Here is a 20,449-nt window from a genome sequence, read left to right as displayed (position 1 = left end):
TGTTTCTCAGTCTGAAATATTTTTATGCTTAACATTTTTACCACAGAATTCTCAAATAGAAATTAATGGGGAAAGAGAAAAGAGTAATGAGAGGACTCAAACCCATTTGTATTATATAAAAAGACAGTTAAGGAGCCATCAAAATTAAATTCCAGTAAATTTTACTGGAAGAATATTTTTGAAATATTTATCAAAATTGAGTGAAGACGGTTGTCTGAAAATTACGTTTTTCATAGTTTACTTGGACCCATGAACTAAGGAAGAAGCTTTTAAATATTTTGGCCTCAGGACTTCTTACTCTCTTAAAAATTACAAATAGTCCTTTCCCAATAAAGAACTTTCATTTATATGGGTTATATTTATAAATACTTACTAAATTCATAAAATTATGGATATTCTTTGATAAAAATTTGACAAGTTATAGTCTCTTCAAGTTTAATTGCAATGTAGAATATTAAAGAACTTATCAATTAAGCTTCATACTCTACTTTTAAATCTTTTTAGTAGTCTAGAACTTTTGATGTACCTTTTCCTTCATGTGTAACTTTTCTAACATGATTGGTCATTTTAAAAATATTGATCCACTGAGTTATGGAGATCTTCCATGTCTTGACACAATTTCATTATACAAACCAAAAAGCACATTCATTTGTATCATCCTCATCTCATTAGAAAAGTCTATAAGTATGGATTGGCAAAGGACACCAGTAAACTTTGGGAGTGAAGTAAATGTTCAGTATCTCGATCATTATGGTGCTTCCACAGGTGTATTTATATGTAAAAACTCATCACATTTTATACTTTAATCTGTATGGGGTTTGTATATGGGTTACACCTCAATAAAAATAACTGTTTACATTTTACTACAAGAGAGTGTGATAGATAAAAATAAACTGGGAAAATGGAACACACTCTGTACAAAAGTAGTTAAAGTAAAAAGTGGGGAAAAGTCTTTATGTTTAGTTTAGTTTAAGTCAAGTTCATGGCAATAGATGAGAGTCTTCCAAATTTCTTATTTTTGCTTGAAAGCCTGGGTTTCATCATGAATAGTAAATAATGTTAGTTGTAGCTGATGTGACAGTTTACTTATTTTCAAGAAAATGTCTGTTAATACTCAGTTGTTCTTCAAATAAAAGTGCTGTTGCAAGAAAGAAAGTGTCCACTTCAGCTCGAAACTTTAACAGTTGCTTGAGTGCTTTTGTAAAGTTAACCTCTTATCTTACTTCAGTGTGCTTTAGAAATGCTTTGTGAGTACTTGCCATCTTCATTTCTCAAAGGTCAAAATGAAACACAATTAATCATTTTTACTACTCAGCAAGAACATTCTTATATGAAACTGCTTTTTTTAAAAAATGAGTTTTAGCCAGCATGATGGTGCACACCTGTAATCCTAGCTATTCCAGAGTCTGCAACAAGAAGATGACAAGTTTGAGGTCAGCATGTGCAACTAACTTAGTGAGGCCCTGTCTCAAAATTTAAAAACTTTTAAAAGGGGTTGAAGATGTAGCTCAGTGGTACAGTACCCCTGGGTTCAATCCCCAGGACAGGGGGAAAAATGATATTTTAATTGCAACCAACTTGATTCATACTGACCAAACATAGTTCTATCCATTTTTTTGCATGCTTAATATAATTGATAACTCCAGTGGAAAAGGCAAATAAGTCTTGTATTATTATAAAAATAGTTTTATCCTCCTAAACTTTGTAAAGTATCTAAGGGACCACTAGGGATGCATAGACCGAATTTTAAGAACTGGTAAACCTAAAGTTTTATATATTTTATATATTTTAAAAGAATTTAAAACCTACCAAAAAAAAAAAAAAAAAAGATCCCCACACCCACATAGTGAAACCATGCAAGATCCAGAAGGGGTAGCTCAAAGGCTTTGGAGCTTTGCCCTGACCCCCAAGGTATAGAGCACTGAAGAGCAGGATTCCAAAGTGAGAGCTGAGGTCCTCAGTTAGAAGGGCCTCCAACAAATCACAAGGGTAACAATTGACAATCTACAGAGTTTTGTAATACCAGTATGTTTGGGATACATGTATTCAATAAATTAAATGAAATATTAAAAATTTTATTACAAAATTGACTTCATGTTAGATGATTTTGCCCCAGTGTAGGCTAATGTGCATGTTGAAGGTAAGCTGGGCTAATCTATGGTGTTCAGTAGGTTAGGTGTATTAGCTGCATTTTATCCTAAGCCTAGGAACATCAAAAACAATGGTGAGTCTGACTTACTTGACTAACCCTTTTCCTGTTCTATCACCAGGTCTGTACAGACCCATTTGCATCTATCTGAGCCTATGGTTGGCCGAAACCTTACCTCCTCCATACCACTTGTGCTACAGTCTAAAATTAAGTGAATGTCTCTCTTTTAGGATTCATTCCTGTATTCTTATGCTGAGTATTAAACTCTCTATATTACATGTTAACTACTCAGTTCCCTTCAGTACATATTCACTGCCTCAGTATATGTAAATCTGTTCATCTGCTCACCAACTGCTCGTACTCACAAACCTAGCAACCTCCCACTCTAGCTTCCTCAGCTAACGAAATTGTAGGTTCAATTAAGGTACTTCTTATCACTATTATTGCCTCCACCCTGCCTCCAACCCACTGCTCCCCTCCCATTATAAATCATGCTTATTGCTTTAGAAAGTCTCTTTTCTCTACTCTTCATCTCTCTGCTCTTCAGTCTCATCACATTCAGCTGAATTTCCCTAATCCTCATCCCCACACTTGCCCAGAAGCTAAAATTATAAGTTTCTTCCACTGTGAACCACCAAAACCCCTACTTTTATAAACAGATCCTATTACTCTAGTCCTCCTCCCTCTCCATCTCTCATATGTAGTCTTGGCTATCAATTATCATCCTTAAGTACTATGTCTTATACTTCTCTATATCTTATAATGCCCCAAAACATAGTATGAACATTGCACCTACTTATTAATATTCACTAAGTTAAGGTTGAGCAATTATTATTAAGCCAAAAAATACTGCTATTCCCAGAAAATCATTGTTTCTACCTCTCCTTTCAGAATTCATTAAAAAAAACCCTAGCCTACAAAATAAACTCTTCTAAACCTTTCCAAATTCCCCACTATAAGTCAGGTCTGACAGACAAAAGTATACCAGTCTCTAGGGCTAGGATTGTGGCTCAGTGACAGAGCACTTGTCTTACATATGTGAGGCACTGGGTTTTATCCTCAGCACAAAATACCTTAGGGTCTGAACTCTGTTCTACTCTATTAATACACAAAATAAATAAACCACATAAAAATAAATAAACAAAAAAGATACTGTGCCATGCATAACCAAAAAAAATTTTTTTAATTAAAAAAAAGTATACCAGTCTTTGCAAGCACTGAATTGTTTATCACTATTATTTATCAATTGTTTATCAATCTTACAAAGGGTGTCATTTAGTCAATACTTTCCCTAAGGAAATAAAAATGCAATAGTAGTTGCCTGAGAAAAATTCATTCACCCAACTCAAGTAAGAAGTTCACAGAGAACAGCTTTCCTAACCCTAGGATATTCCAACCAGACCATATTTCACTACCAGTTTTCACTAGAAACAATCAGGTTTTTTACTTTTTTCTGGATTTTAACTTTAGCTGATTAGTTCAGTTAGGTTTGGAAGGAGTTGCAGCCCATGATAAATAGGCATGACATCAACCAGGACTAAGAAAACTGCAAAACCCACATGAGGTTTTCAGGGGGAAATATACACAATAAGATGAGCCTTAGACTGGTGGAGGGACAACAACTTAAAAAAGCACAAGAGAATATGTGTCACAAAAGACCAAACAAACACAAGAATTCATACTCATGGAACTACAGGTTTTTACAATGTAAAAAGAAATTTAAAAATTAATTATATTGAGGGCTGGGGTTGTGGCTCAGTGGTAGAACCCTTGCCTAACATGCATGAGGCACTGGGTTTGATCCCCAGGACCACAAAAAATAAAAACAAAATAAAGGTATTGTGTCCATCTACAACTAAAAAAAAAAGTTTTTTTTTTAAATCAACTATATTGAAGTATTCAAAGACATGAATAAAAGTAAGAAGGAAGCCAAGTATAGAACAGGGAAGTAGGAAAAAGAGTCAACTAGAAATCTTAAAAATAAATCATATAGTCATTCATATTAACGAAATGTCCTAGGGTTGGAAGTGTAGCTCAAGGTACATCACTTGCCTAGCATGTATAAAACCCTGGGTTCAACTCTGGCACTGCAAAAAAAAAAAAAAAAAAAAAAAGACAGCCATAAAGAATATCAGTGATTTGGAACCTAGCACTTTCTAAGAATGCCATTATTAACAAATTAAAAGATAGGAAATATTCAAATGTGATGAAAGCTCAATTCTCTCACTCTAAAAATTCACATATATTTCTATACACAATGTTTTATAAACAATTTCAGGAAGCTGCCAAGTCTCAGAAGCTTAACTTCTACACAGAATTCTCAAGACAAAATACCTTAGGGTCTGAACTCTGTTCTACTCTATTAATACATACAATAAAATAGGAAAACATGTTTGGAGAAGGTCAATCTAGTGCTTTAGAGCAAAGTAGGGTGACAGTCCTTTACAATAATTTATTATAGATTTTTAAAGAGATAAGAAGAATTTTTAATATTCCCAACAGAAAGAGATGATAAACGTTTTAGATGACGGCTATGTTAATTACTCTGATTTGATCATTACACATTGCATATCTGCATTACAATAACACACTGTATTCCATAAATACATACAATTATTATGTGTCAATTTTTTTAAATATTGGTTCAAGGCTCAGGAAATAGACATTAAATTTGAGTGAGGATCAAAAATCAAAGAGAACCCAAACCAATGTAAGCCAACTGAATCTAACCCAGAAATGAAATTCACAAAGAAAGTATCCCAAATCCTGATAAATATTCTGTTATAAAACATGGGTATGATTGGGAAAATCAATAATTATCCATAAGCAAATAAACTCTAGTGTACATTAAACTTGGTTAATTCTAACATAAGTTATTTTAGATACAAATATCATTTTTAAAGCTCCTACTAGAATCACCAAATGTAATAGAAAAAAAAAAAGAGTATTTGTAAGAAGCCAAAACAAATATTTTTAAATAATGTTCAATGATTGGTATGAGAAAGCGAGACTGGTGGAGTTTGTAAAAAACAAAATCACTCTAAATTATAAAAAGGTAAGAAAGACATAGAAGCCTAGAGAAATTAGCTACACTAAGGAGAAAATAGAAAGTTAGAAAATAGAAATGAAAGGGGGAATCTATAAGGCTGGAACATCAGGATGAGGGTTGAACAGAGCAGACACTCCTAGTGTCAATTTAGGTGGTATGTGCTATGAGCTGTCCAATGCCAATCCCACAGTATCTTCAGCAAAATCCTCATATTTTTTGTTTTCTTAACTATGAGTGGAAAAAGTGATGAACCCTTTCCAGGTTGACCTAAACTAATCACAGAGAAAAAGGGAAAGCTAGCCAAAACCTGTACTACACAAGAAGGATCTAAAAATTTAGATACTTTGCAATGAACCTAAATGGAAATGTTCAGTCCTCCTCAAAATTTGGATGGAAGACAGCTCCAAAAGCATGAAAAATCCTCCTTAAAATAGACCTGAAATGTTTTAGAATATAAAACTCAAACGACATATGGAATATCTTCTGTTTAAGATAGCTAAAATCTTTGGAACGTAAAATGATGACTTCTCTGAAGATCTGTCATGAGGATCTAGAAATAAATTGCGTCTCTTGAACATTTTTTAAATGCTTTAATAAACTTCAGTATTAAGATTCTTTCAGGATGTACATATATCCATAGATTTTCTTCAAGCTGAAGTGGAAGGAAAATATCTTGGCTGAGACCTTGAGACATTCAATACATATATTTTTCTTCTTTGAGTTATTTTCATGTTACTTTAAAAGCATATAAATCAGGTTGTCTTCAAGTTCACAATTTTACAAGAATAGTGTCTGATTTGAAATAGTACATTTGACACACAATAGAGCAGGCTCCCGTGAAATACATTCAATCTGCAAAAGGTGGGAAATAGTCTGGCCTTCTTTGGGTTAAAGGGTCTTCATTTAGTGCACCTGGAAACACAATTGCGTAGGAGTCTGTTTCATCACTTGCCACCTGACAGAAGCATTTATGTATGAAAGTAGAAGCATGTATGTATAAATCTCAGGGCTTCTCCGAACATGTTTTCCTTATCGAAGAAACTGAAGTCTTCAATTTTTTCAGGCCACCCACTCTTTCTCTTCTCTGAGTGAAACTTTCTTACCTGAATCATTCTATTCCTAATTAAAAGTAGCAAACATGAAAATTCCTGGTGAGAAATGGTGTGGTTATGTAGGCCTTAACTGGAGAAAATGCTGTCTTCATGATCATGAAATAAAATTCAACTGAAATGAATTTTGAATCAACATTTTAAGACTTCATTATATTTAAAGCACAGAAGTATAAAAAGTATAGGTAGTAAATTTTGACTGATATAAATATGAAAAATGCTCTACAAAATTTTATTTGTGTTATTACCAAACATACTTAGAAAAATACGTCATTGAGAAAAACATATGACTAATCCTAAATATCTATCAAAATAAAGTGATGCTAAAGTCAAAAATAAAGACAATAATTTTTAAGTGACACTCACCAATCACAATTGAAGACTCACAATGATAATAACCATCACTTTGTTTCTTCTTAAGCATGGAGCAAAGATCTATGCGAGAGCATAATTCTTCTCCAAACTTGTGGCTGATAAATTTTTCATACAATTCAGGATCTATCTTTTTCACACCCTTGAAATGACAAAACAAAATCACATCAATCAATTATTTCATCCCAGCAGGCAGTTCATATTTATATCATTTTCTTAGAACCTGATATTACATTTTGGGACATAATACTGCCTACTGGCACTTGAAAATAAATATCACAAAACTGTTGTAAAGTTGTTAAAGTCTCTCCACATAGAATGAGTTGTAGTTTTAAAACCATCAATTAAAGAATTCTGATTTAAATTTAGCAGCATTCATAATTTCATATACTCTAAGTCTCAGAACTAATCAAGAATATGTTGAAATTTGAGATACCAAGGACAGAGTATTCATTCACAACAATGGGGAAAAAAAGTGATGTGGATCTTAACATTTTATACTGCAAAAATGTTCTAAAAAGATGAATGCAATTTTGAAGTCCTCATATAAAAATCACCTAAAATTAAGCTACTTTAAATTGGAATGGGGGATAAGTGGACCTTCTAAGGTTTTTTTCTCTCTTTCTCCTTATATTCAGTGTCCTTTCAGAGCAGGAACAGGTAATTGTTGAAAAATTACAAAGTGATATTCTTTATACCTCTATAGTTTCCCAAATCATAGGAAATAATGTTTCCATGTCCCCTACACTAGAATGGCCCTGAATCTCAGCCTCAGAGTCCCAAAATGCAGTCTGTGAAATGAAGGTAATTAGAACACATATTTTTCCTTTTTACTGTTCAAAACATATTACAGAAAAAAGTGTAAATAGGAATACAAAAGCATAGATTTAGTTCTGCATTTCATTTTTCCTATGTAAATAAAAAGTACATTTTTTTCCTTTTTATAGGGATATGGTTGTGTCCTGAGTACTACCTGATAACCAGCTTTTATTTGTTTCATTAAATATTCCAGGTGAATATTTAATATAGATATGCAAAATATTTAAATATTTTTATCTCATAGTATTCTATCATATGCAAGTATCATAATTTATTCATCTAATTCTATGCTGGTGGACATTTCAGCCATTCTTAATTTCCAATATTATATTAGGCACGTTTTTTTTTCCATATTCAAAACTGAGCTCCTGGTCTTGATTGCTCCACTCACAGCCTTTCCCAAGCTTGGGGTCCTTCTTGGTTCTCCCTATCTCTAAACCCACATCCAAACTGTGTTGGTTCTTCCTTTAAAAATATATTGAATCCTCACCACTCCATTGCCACCTTGGGAAGGGCCATTATGTCTTTCACCTGGATGTTCACAATGGCCCTTTCCACTGTCTCCTCAACAGCCATAGTGATCCTATAAAAACATGCTAGATCCGTTCACTTCTCTGCTCAAAACTTTTAAAGGATTTCCATCTCTCTCAAAGGAAGATCCCAAGTCCCCACATCTGCCTAGAGTGCTGTTCTGGCTGTTCCTGCGCTTTCTGGGCCTAGTCTCCCACCACTATCTACCTTCTGCCTCCCTGACCTCCCTTGATACTCCTTGAACACACCAGGCACAAGCCCACCTCAAAAGTCTCTGTACTGCCTGCAGCCTGTTCCTCCCCAATATCCTGACAATTCATCCTGCCTCTCCCTTAATTCTTTGCTCAAGTATTATTTTCTTAATAGAGCCTCTCCTGGCTGCCCAATTTATTTTGCATTCCCATCCCAAAAGGTACTCCTAAATCTTTTCTGCTCTTCTCTCTTTATGTAGTTGGCAAAATTTTCTACTATCTACATCCTCTAACATACTATGTAGTTTACTTATTATATATATTTTTCATTGTCTGCCATTATCTGTGTCTGCTCATAAGAATGCAAGCTCCACACAGCGAAGAACTTTTGTCTGAGGTTTATTCACTAAAATATGACTCCCTGTGCCTGGAAGAGTGCGTAACATGAAGTAATGCTCAATTAACTGTCACAAGTGCGATGGACGATAAAGTCTGGTGAAGAGAACAGCTGACAACATCAAATACTGTTTATTTGAGTCTAAGAAGAATAAAATCAATTTCTTTGATTTGGTGAGTAGGATGCCTCAAGACAGGCAGCAGAGCATAATGCCAAGTAGCAGTCAGAATGTGAGTTCAAATCCTAGCTCTGCTACTGTCCAGCAGTATCTGTCAGATTTTCATCACTGGGACAAAACACCTGAGATAAATCAAATTTAAAAAAGAAAGGATTGGGCTAGGGATATAGCTCAGTTGGTAGAGTGCTTGCCTTGCATGCACAAGGCCCTGGGTTCAATCCCAGCACCACAAAAAAAAAAAAAAAAGGAAAGGATTAATTTTGGCTCATGGTTTTAGATGTTTCAGTTCATAGTTGGTTGGCCTTGTGGCTTTAGGTCTATGGCAAAGTAATACATTATGGTGACAACATACAAGGAAATGTGCTCACTCTTGGCAGCTTAGAAGCATAAAAGAGAGAGGAAGAGGCTGGAGTCCCAATATCCCCCTTCAGGGCACACCCGTAAGGACCTAACTTCCTTCCACTGAGTCCCTCCTCCTAAAGGTTCCACCACATCCCAACAGTGCCACACACAGGCTGATGATCAAGCCTTTCAGCATATGGGCCTTTAAGGGACATTTAAGATCCAAACCATAATATCAATTATTCAGCTTTGCTTTAGTTTCCTCATCTGTAAAATGAAGTTAACAATAATACTTATTACAAAGTACTATGTCAACGAAATCAATTTGTGAAAATGCTTAAAATGGTGAAATATAATTTTAAAACACCTGTATACACACATGGAGGAACCATTATTATCACTAGTGAATTTTAGGAATTTGTAATTAAAAGTATAGTTGATTTGTTGTATACGTATAGTTGATTCATATGGTACCACTATACTCTCCATTTCAAAGTGAGATTTCAGGAATGAAAAAAGTTCTTAGTAAATGAAAACTGACCATTCCTTACTTCTTCTCATTTAAATGCTTTTTCTTTTTTGTTGGGGTAGGGGGCAATGAATCTTTTATATCAAACAGAAGACTAATGATAGCTTAAATAAGGGCCTTGGTTTTCAAGATACTGATACCTGCTTTGACTAGCCACTATACTCTCCATTTAAGTTTTGGAAATGGCCTTTCTATAAAAAAGAAGAAATAAGAGAAACAAGGAAGTTCCTCTAATCTGCCAGGCTAATTAATTTTAGCAAAAGGTAAGTACCAACTATTTTGCTAGAATTCTTCATGGATGACTTCCAACATGAGTCTTATGAAGTTAGCTTTCATTAGCAAGTGAAATTTAATTAATTCGATAACTCCTAACATAATACAAAAAGCAGTGGTTCAAAAGAGCACGAGGCCTCAAGGACTGATATATTCCCTGATCAGAAAACACCTTTAATAATAAAGAATCCAGCAATCAATAGAAATCTACTTTATCTGACATATATTATAACACTAGCATAATCTTTGTTCTCTGAAGAATGTTTTGCTGGGCAATGTGCTCATTTTCTAATAAAATCTATCTGAATCAGTCTTACCATCCAGCTGTTACAGGAAGTGTTTTCTTTCGTAATAAAAGGACTATCATTCTGAGAACATAAGTGAGTATATCAGAATCAGATATCATTTAGGGTAAAACTAAGAAGGTTCTTATTTTCTTAAGGAATCTACTAGATTGCTATAATTGTCTCAGGGACATCATTCCTTCAAAAGGATAAACATTAAAGTTAAAAAAGTTGGGCAATGACATTATATTCAGTCTTAGGACCCCCAAATTATCCTCTTCTTGCTAGAAAGGCCAGATCCTTTCCAAGGCACCCTATCATTTAAAGATAGATGGAGATATTAACGTGTTAGGAGAACTCAAAGAAAATGACAAAAATGGTTAAAGCCATGGAAAATCTGCCCTGTAAAGGTCAAAACAGTTAAGATCATTTCAAGTATAGAGAAACAATACATGTGGTATCTTCGATACCACAATGCTAAGGGTTTACAAGCCTGGAATTTTTAATATCTTGAATGATAGTATAGTACTTTGTTTGAAGATTATTTTTTCCTGAAAACCAACAGGGACAAGGCATAGTTTTAAGGGCTCCACATTTATAACTGTACTCAATATAAGTGACATAACAATTATGCAACATAAAACTGAAAGAAAAAATAGTAAGTTAAATATGGGATACCAGACTTTAAATAAAAAATTAGTGGAAGAAACATCAAACAGAAAGTTTTCAAGACTGTCTTCATTAATTGTTAGAAATGGCTCAAGTTTTACCTCCCTTAGGCTAGTTTTAGTCACAGTTCAGGGAGAATTATCATCAATATTCAAAGCCACTTGATAACCTTTGATAAAATGTACCATGAAATTCTAAGAATTTCATTCCTTTTTTAACCTTTTTATTTAATTTTTATTAGTCCATTAAAATTATACATAACAGTGGGATTCATTGTGACATATTCATACATGCACTTAACAAAATTTGGTCAATTTCATTCCACAGTACCCACCTTCCCTCCCCTCCTACCTCTCATGGTTCCCTTCCTCTATTCTATCGATCTCTCTTTTAAAAGAATTTCATTCTTGGGCTGAGGTTGTGGCTCAGTTGTAGCACACTTGCCTAGCATATGGGAGGCACTGGGTTTGATCCTCAGCACCACATAAAAATAAATTGTTATCTTCATCTACTGCTAAAAATATTTTTAAAAAAGAATTTCATTCTTGATTGTAATTTGGCACCCAAGCAAGCAACTTCTAAAAAAAAAAAAAAAAGAAGAAGAAGAAAGAAAGAAAAAAAATGCTATTGAGAGCTTGATAAGTATTTTTAGAATCATCTGATGGCTGAATCTGATAAATAATGGAAATTATTTACTCAGGAAGCACTCACAACATCATTTACATTTAGCTAAATGATGCACATAATTTAATATGAACCAAAGAGGGTTTAGACTTATATTACCATGCAACCAGCTCTATTTTTAACACAGACAAAATCATGAAATATGAAAATTCACATTAGCGAACAATCTGAAAGTGAAAATCTTTTATTTAAGGCTCTAAAGGATAAAATACATATTACAGGATATATATCCTCTGAAGGATAAAATACATATTATTCATCTTTAATTTATATGAAATGCTAATTTTATTAAGAAGCTTTAGATTTTTTGTAATAGATAATAACTTCTTTTTGTTACTTACTATCTTGTAATAATCACAATTTATATAACTAGGCTGTATATCAAATAAAGACATCATCTGTCTACTAATAATAACTTGGCATTCCTGGATTTCTAGTGTATTTTCCAATAGTTTATTCCTGTCATGCAAGAAACTGTAAAAGAAGCATGCATTTCCTATGATAATGACTGGAAACCCAAATTATGGACATAAATTAAGAGCCAAACCAAATGGCTTGTCCTTTGGGCATTAGCTGGTTAATGAGGAGTTATCATCATATATACTTATTTTCATAAGTGGAAAAGGCTGTATTTCTTTAGTAGTATGTTGGCTAAAACATTAGAATAATTTTTAATGATAACTATTCCTAATAAAGATTTATATATTAGTACTCAAAGTCATAAAAACATTGCCTGTTGACATGGAGCTTAAAGGCAAATCTTTAAAATTCTTCAGAACCCTGTAACCTCTTTGCATAACTACATCTTTTACTGTGACTTGCTCTATTCCGTCCACCTTCCCCTTGACAAGCCATACTTGATTACCTGCAAGTCAGCTGCAGCCTTTCCCCAGCTCCTCTCAGTTGGGATAACTGAGGCCCCTCCCACACACAGTCAGTTCTACCCAAGCTTGCTCTTGACAGGAATAGAAAGAGATGAATCCTCATGGCACCAGGCATGTGGTGATCTTGGATCCAGAGACCTGGGTGGAACTGCCTGTAACCTTTTCTTCCTGCCATTCTGGGCCAGTCCATGTGGCTGGTCCCCCCACTGAGTACTCCCATTTCCTATCTGGCTGAGGCCCTGATGCTTTGCCTAGTGTCTGTCAGTAACTTTACAGATGGAAAATTAAGGAGGAATGAAAAACAGAAGAGATAATAGTATCTGATTATTTTGGACCAATCTGAAAAAATGATGCCTTCCATTATCTAATAAAACATTTACTAAGTACAGGCACTGTTCTAAAACCTTTTATTAATTCATTTAATAATCCAAATAACCCTGTGGGATTGATACTATTCTTAAAAGGAAACTAAAAATCACAGAGAATTAGGTCACTTACCCAAAGAACATAGCTAGTAAGAGATAGAACTTGGACTCAGATTCAGGATAAATGGAGAACTCAGATAAATTAAAAAGAACAGAATGAAAGCCTTCGAGCTCTTCACTATTTGTTTTAAAATATTAAAATTCTATGAAAATTAACCATTCTTAAGATATAAATCATCCAGACTATCATATTTCTAAAACAAATGTGAAGCCAGGTGCAGTGTTGCACACCTGTAATCCCAGTGACTTGGGAGGCTGAGACAGGAGAATTGCAAGTCCAAGGCCAGCCTCAGCAACTCAGTGAGACCCTCAGTGACTTAGTGAGACCCTCTCTCAAAATAAAAATAAATAAACAGGGCTGGAGATGTGGCTAAGTGATAAAGCACCCCTGAGTTAAATACCCAATACAAAAAAATAAAAAGTAAAAATAAAACCAATGTTAAAATTACTTTGGAAACCTCTAGCATTCCAAAATACTTGCCTTTAATAGTCTGCATTGATACTGATAAATCAAGTGATAGTCATGCTCATTGTAAATGAATCTTCTATTCACTACAAAATGAAAGGGAAGATGAAAACAATTCATAGATGCTACTTAAACATAGAAAAATTATCCAAATAACCCAGTCTATAAAAAGAACACCTTTCACACTATTATCCAAACAATCAAAGACTCTTTAGTTTTCTAGACTGTTTATTTGAGTATATATTTCTCAATCATTCATTTTATTTTGCTAGAGCATCTCTACAGTTCACCACAGGGATTGTTAGGAACGCCATTTTCCTAACTTCTTTATTTATAAACTTGCTTTTCACATTCCTGCCTTCTTTAACCTGGAGCCTACAGGGAAAGCAAAAGCAGACTCTCTTACCCTGGCATTTTACCTATCATTTACAGTATTACACCTTGCAGTAAGTAGAAACATAACTGCTAGAGCTATAGATTTTTAATCTACTGTTTACACCTCCCTCTACTAAGCTAGGAACTGATGCTCCTAGGTGGCATCAAGTGGCAAAGAAAGCAGTGACAGAGGAAAGGTTACACAGCTCCTAGTAGCATAAGCCACTTCACAAAGCCACTAAGAGAAAAGGCAGTATGGCTTGCTGGTCCCAGAGTTTCTTCCCATGAAGTTCTGGCATCAAACAAAACAGAGGTCCTTGGTCTTCAGTCCACAAGTGTTTGGCTCATTTATTCCAACTAGGGCCATGTTAACCAGAGAGAGAACAAGTCACTAATATCCAAGAAGCCCTCAAGGTTGCAGGCTCAATACAATAAATTCTGGAAAACTGCAATGTTTTCTCTTCTCATATGTGCTCACTCTTGGTCCACTCAGCCAACCTCAATTTCTTCTTTCTCAATGCCTCTCAGGTGGAGTATGACAGGCCACATAATTAAGTATTTGTGGCTTTTCTCATTATTATACAACAAAGAAGAGGCCCTGTAACTAAGACATCCTATACAGCTCAATCTCAGCTGGACTCTCTACTCCCCTGGGTCAAACTCCAAACTCTGCCTGCTTTCTTGGTTCAGAACAGTCTTGTGGTCATTCAAATATAAACAAGCTACAGCCTCCTCCTCCCTTCCACATCTGTTTTCCTAATATTTTGCTCTTCAGTACATGTTCTCCTGAATTAACCAACTTAACCATTTATTTCTTTATACTAAAGATAAAATATCCCCCTCCTCAAAATTTCTCCCCATGTATGGTCTATAAGCGTAGAACCACATCTAATGTTTTCATCTTTCAATTCAACAGCTTTTCCTGAAAATCAATACTTCCCAACATTAAATCACTAATGCCAGAAAGTCACTGGTTTAAAAAAATTCATGAAACCTGAACAAAAGTATAGAATTACCGTATAGAAGATCATCCAGAAATAAAATCATAGAAAAATCCTAACAAGCAATTTTAACTTGTTCTATAACACTGCATTGTGACATACTTTTATTATGGTGAAATGCAGTCCATGTTTATAACTTAGAGGTCCAAGCCATGGAACCATTCACCTAGAATATCTATAGACAGAATTTCATATCTAACTGAAGCCTTAGATACAATCCATATTAGATATATATCTAGTGTAGAAGGCACTGTACATAGCAAAATAATTTAAATACATTCATAGGCATCATTCATTGTAGCCTTATAACTTTAAACAAAAAGATCTAGAAAATTTTTGCAACCCATCCTGCTCCTTATTGCTTTCTTCTTTCCCATTTTCTTATGAACTAATCATTCCCCAGAGTTACTCCCAATCACTATTCTTCCTTCTTCTACCCCTCCCTTTCATTCCCTTTACCAATGTCATCATCAACAGAACACCTTACTTCACCTAACTTCATCCTTTCCTAACTGCCCAGGAGAATTGCCCACATACTACTTATTGCAGAAGCCCAACCTATTAGAGGAAGGGTCACAACATCTGACTGTTGCAAGAACTGGGTGAAGGAGCAGATGAGATTGAGATGTACACTGATTGTCCTACAGGTTAGAAAATAGAACAAGTAATTAAAGGTGCTCAATGACACAAACTTTTTCCTCTTTGGGGCTGGAATCACTCCATGGAGATCATATTAAATGAAAGGGGGTTTTGGTAGGAAAAAACAATAGTTGGATATGGAACATCATTGAAAATATGACCAAGGAATCATGGAGCCCTTAAAACCAATTTTAAAATGAATGTTTTTCTCCAGGTAGAGCAAGAAATACATCCAAAGACTCTTTTTTAACCTAACACATATTGCTACAAAAAATAATTTTATTTATAACAAGCATTTGGAAACTGTAAAATTTCTACCTTGTTTACTCTTGAGATATAGAATTAAAGGGATTACGGTAGTTTCTCTAATGCACTCAAATTCAACCTATATCTACGAATATTAGATTACATATAGCTTTTGGAAGTCCAAGTGCACAAATTACTGTTTGCCATTTCCTGATTGTCAGAGCAGGACATGGAGGGTGAGAAGCAAGATAGAATCCAAGGAGATCAAGTGGAATGGATATGAATAGGGAGGGGCTGCTGGAAAAGGTACAAGCCCTCTAGGGGGAATCACACAGAACATTCTTCTGGGCATTGGCTGATTCCGATCCCATGCCAATGCCAGTGTCCAAAGTTGAATTACTGCTCTAACTGAAGTTATGTAACAAATTATTATAATCAAATTCAGTTGTTGTAAAGGCAGTAGTCAAGGAAAGAGAAGTAGTTTCATACTCTGGCCATCAGCTCAAGCATAGTATAAAGATACTGTTGTACTTAGGCCTTAAAGATGTCACAAACTTTGACAACAATTAAAAACATTTTCATTTGGTTGGTTTTAGACCCTGAAGCTCTCCTTCAGGGACCAAACCAGAATTCCTCTAGCCAAGAGTGGCTAGCCTTTACAATGATACTAACAAGTTTTGTTTAGGTCTTCAACTATAGATAATGTGAAGTTTAGTCTGTGCAAACGGGCCAATAAAGAACACCTGGCCAGGAATTGACCCAGTGGTATCAGTCTCCTTTCACAGTCCAGAAAGGGGCCTAACACAGCCTCCTATTATTCACAAGCACACATGATATTCCCAAGGTCACACATCCAGCCCTCAAGCTGCTCTGAAGGTCAGCTGACTATTTATATGAACTTCCATCAGTGGTGCATGCTCTCAATTTTAACAGAATGAAAGTATATGACTTCCCCCAAATGGGCAGCAGCCATAGGAAGCATTGGTCGCAAAGAGGTGTGGCCAAGGTTCACACTATAATTTCCCACTCCTATACTAACAAAAGCAAAAAGCTTAATCATTTCTGACATTTGGGTACCTCCAGGGTGTTAACCCCCTTTCTTTTGCCTTTCTCTTACCTTACAATAAATTTGCTGTTATGGTTTAGATATGAGGTATCCTCCAAAGTGTATGAGACAACGCAAGAAACTTTAGAGGTAAAATGATTGGGTTATGAGAGCTTTAAGAGATCAACTTGGTAGTAAGTATAGGAAGATAGGGTATGGCTGGAGAAGATGGGTCCCTGGGGGCATGCCTTTGGGGTGTACATTTTGTCTTTGTTAAGAGCAGAACGTGAGCATGTGTGCTTGGTGTCTCTCTCTCTCTCTCTCTCTCTCTCTCTCTCTCTCTCTCTCTCTCAATATATATCAATGAGTTGACCATCTATGTACTGATAAATTTTTCCTCTTCTAAAATTGTTTTTGTTAGGTGTTTTGGTCACAGAAGAAAAAAAAAAAAAAGCTGACTAAAATGGCTGCCTTAAATGCTCTATTTCTCTGCCTCACTGTATACCTGAGTGTCGTCTGCACCCAACTAATTGTCTAATCTTAGACAAATTATACCCAAGGACCAAGAAAAAAATCACAGTGTTCCACAGTCAATTCTTAACTTCATATAACAGAACTGAGCAAGTTTATAATTCAAAGAATTAGAAATATGCATCTTAAGGTATCTCTCCTTGAAAGAATGAGATTCTAATGAACAATCAAAATAAGCTAGCTCATATTTAGGAATGAAACTATAACTCCAATGTAAACTAGTTATAGTTTTGGATACTAAACTTTATTTTCCCTCAAGTCTAAGTAAGGCTTTCAAAAAATAAAATCTGGCCTTCTTTCATTGTGCAGCTAATTATAATTAACAAAAGCTGGTTGGCCAAGGAGCTTGGCAAATCTTTCCAGTGATAAAGAAACTTTTATTGACATCCAAATTATTTTAGCTGGTTGCTTTTATGAGACTATTCAATTGCATCATAAATTAGCTCCTGTCATTTATTTAAACAAGCTAAAAAATTCTGTATCAATATAATTTTGAAATAAAATTAAAGTTCTCTTGGCCATATATTCTATTCTGTCTTTACCCAAACAATCCACTGTGGGGACTTGTCAGTTTCCTATAAGATCTTAATACTCTGTTCTTTCCTTGATTAGAAAAATGAAATTAATTACCAGCTGAAAGAGGTTCCAAAAATGTCTGAAAATGACTTGTTGAGAATAAAAAGTTTCCCATCAATAATGGCAGTGGTTGGGACAAAATGTTTATATTCAATATAGCTAAAGCAAACACATGTAATTTTAATTAACATGAATCCTTTGTTATTGAATCTTTAAATATAAGTTTTAAAACTTTGTTTCTTAAATTATGCTTAAATCAGAATTTTGTGATTGGAATCTGTGAATTCCAATTCTGATAAATAAGTAAAAATGTCCACAGAATCTAGATACTTAACACAAAAATATCATTTAAGCCTTAACTATCAAGATCAGCATCTTCTAAGCCATCATCTACCAAACATCAAAGCTACAAGATGGTAAGTTAAAAAAAGGAACAATTGGTCCACTGCATTTGGGAAACAATTCTTAGGAAGACTATAGAATCATTCAAAATATCCCCTGCTCCTCCTGTGGTGTCCATCTGCAAGCAGATTGTACATAGTGCTCTGTGAACTCAGAAGAGACTATGAAACTTGCTATACTCAATAATATAAAGAAATAATATTTGTCACTTCTCAGCAAAACTTTTTAAGAATCACCTACTATTCTCTTACTATTATGATTCACCTACTATTTTCTTTCTGCAGAAGACCAGCAATGTCCAGATGGAGGCTGTTCACTCAAGATCCAGAATAAAGACAACATGGAGCACTTGCACATGATCCATGAACAGGACCAGAAAAATAAATCTTTGTTGTTTAAGCTCTTGAGATTCAGAACAAACAGTTGCATCCCAGAGATCCTAAGAATCAGATTAACTTCATGTAGCCCATCATTGCTGGTATCTGTTTGATCATAGAACAGCTGAAACCTTGATGATGTTCTAAGAAAAAAAAATTCGGAAAATACTAATAAAGATACTTGCTTCATGGGGCTGGGGATGTGGCTCAAGCGGTAGCGCGCTCGCCTGACATGTGTGCGGCCTGGGTTCGATCCTCATCACCACATACAAACAAAGATGTTGTGTCTGCCAAAAACTAAAAAATAAATATTAAAATTCTCTCTCTCTCTCTCTCTAAAAAAAAAAAAAAAAAAGATACTTGTTTCAAATCTCTATTCCACTCTGAAGACTTAATAATAGGCTGACTGTATCATTTCTTTTAGGGGTTTTCAAAATGTCTAAGAGAACAGGGCCCAACCAGGAATCATTGTAATTCTGATATGAATTAGTCAGTTCCTAGAATTGATTAATTAATTCCTCCCTTAAGATAAATTAGCTTTCTGTTTACTGTTTCCTGTGTGTTTCTCAATTTTTAAAGATACATGAAGCATTGAGAGATTCCAAATAGATATTCAGGCAGACTTGCCTTTTCAGATATTATTTTCAGTTGTTAAACAATTGTAAAATTACTTATTTAGGTTTTTTCCAATATATATGGAATTGGATAATATAACAGCACAATGTTTAAAAATTCATTATAAACCTAAGTGAGGTTACTTGTTATATATAGTGCTCTTCGACACATAACAGATGATAGAGTTGACTAATGACACCAAGAGCTTTTCAAAAGAAATTATAATTCCACCTTGCATCAGATTTCACTGATTTTTTTAGCTTTAAAAAGAAATTAAAACAGAGAGATCTGTTGTTAAATGCACTTGGTGCTATAAAAAAAAACAAGACTCCAAAACAACTGAAAACTGTAAGTAATTAAGCCATTTGACTTTGGGAGACTCAGGAATAGAATACTGAAACAGTGTGCTTTATCTTGTACCAAGGATATTTTTAAAACAAGCTTTTTCCTAGAATGATAAAATCATCTGAAGTGTCTTCTTTCAAAAAGAAGGTGGAGAAAGTAGCAGGGCGGTCTCCAAACTTTTCTGCCACACCATACCCAGCTGGGGAATTCTTTCATATACAGGGTCCCTGTGAAAGCTTCCACATTCTGCAGAAGGGGTTCTACTAGCAGCCTGAGTTTCTCCCTTGTGGCTGGAGAGTCCTCCCTTCCTGAATAAAGACAACATGGAGCAGATTTCCTGAGACACATCTTCTCCTAGGCCCCTTTCCATGCTTTTCCATGCCTTCACAGTTTATATTTTGTCTTGGTAAACAGAGCTCCCTCTGTGCTTCCTAGCTGTTATGTACTGAGCTACTTTCCTCTGATGACATCTAGAATCTGCCACCAACAGGACTGTTCCTTCCTCTATAGTCTTCCAAACCCTGAGGTAGCTTCCCATGTAAGCCCTGGTCCCAGTTACTTCTGGCCATACCTGTACTTAATTTGGTATCTACAGGATTCCTTTGGCTCTTAGTTTCCCTTAAAATGTAGTTTATGACATTTTCCCCATTTTTCTCATTGTTCTGTATTATTTCCAGAAGGATAGGGACAAAGATTCAGATCTAAATTGCTACCATCTCCCTATCAGAATTTTAAGACCTTTCCCCTCTGTTACTCTCCTTCTATGCATATAAGAAAACCAACCTGAGATTTTTTATTTGTTTGTTTTATCTTTCTATAAAGCCAAATGAGCCTATTTGGTCAAAATGCTTACCTTATAGACATTTCAGAACAGCACAGGAGTAAA

At 34.9% G+C, this 20,449-nt stretch overlaps 1 protein-coding gene across 5 annotated transcripts in view; it reads right to left on the bottom strand.

Moving 5' to 3' along the window:
- Positions 1-20,449, bottom strand: part of Akap7 (A-kinase anchoring protein 7) — a 132,539-nt gene that overhangs the window by 54,901 nt on the left and 57,189 nt on the right. For all 5 annotated transcript variants that reach the window (XM_046449506.2, XM_046449521.2, XM_046449531.2 and 2 more), the window contains one exon: positions 6,674-6,821. In XM_046449506.2, the coding sequence (XP_046305462.1) occupies positions 6,674-6,821 (148 nt within the window). The remainder of the gene's footprint in view (positions 1-6,673; positions 6,822-20,449) is intronic.

The sequence above is a fragment of the Marmota monax genome, unplaced genomic scaffold, assembly GCF_021218885.2.
Source record: "Marmota monax isolate L192 unplaced genomic scaffold, Marmota_monax_Labrador192_F-V1.1 WCK01_AAM20220418_F8-fsc00030, whole genome shotgun sequence".
NCBI lineage: Eukaryota > Metazoa > Chordata > Mammalia > Rodentia > Sciuridae > Marmota > Marmota monax.
This window is presented reverse-complemented; position numbering and strand designations above follow the sequence as displayed.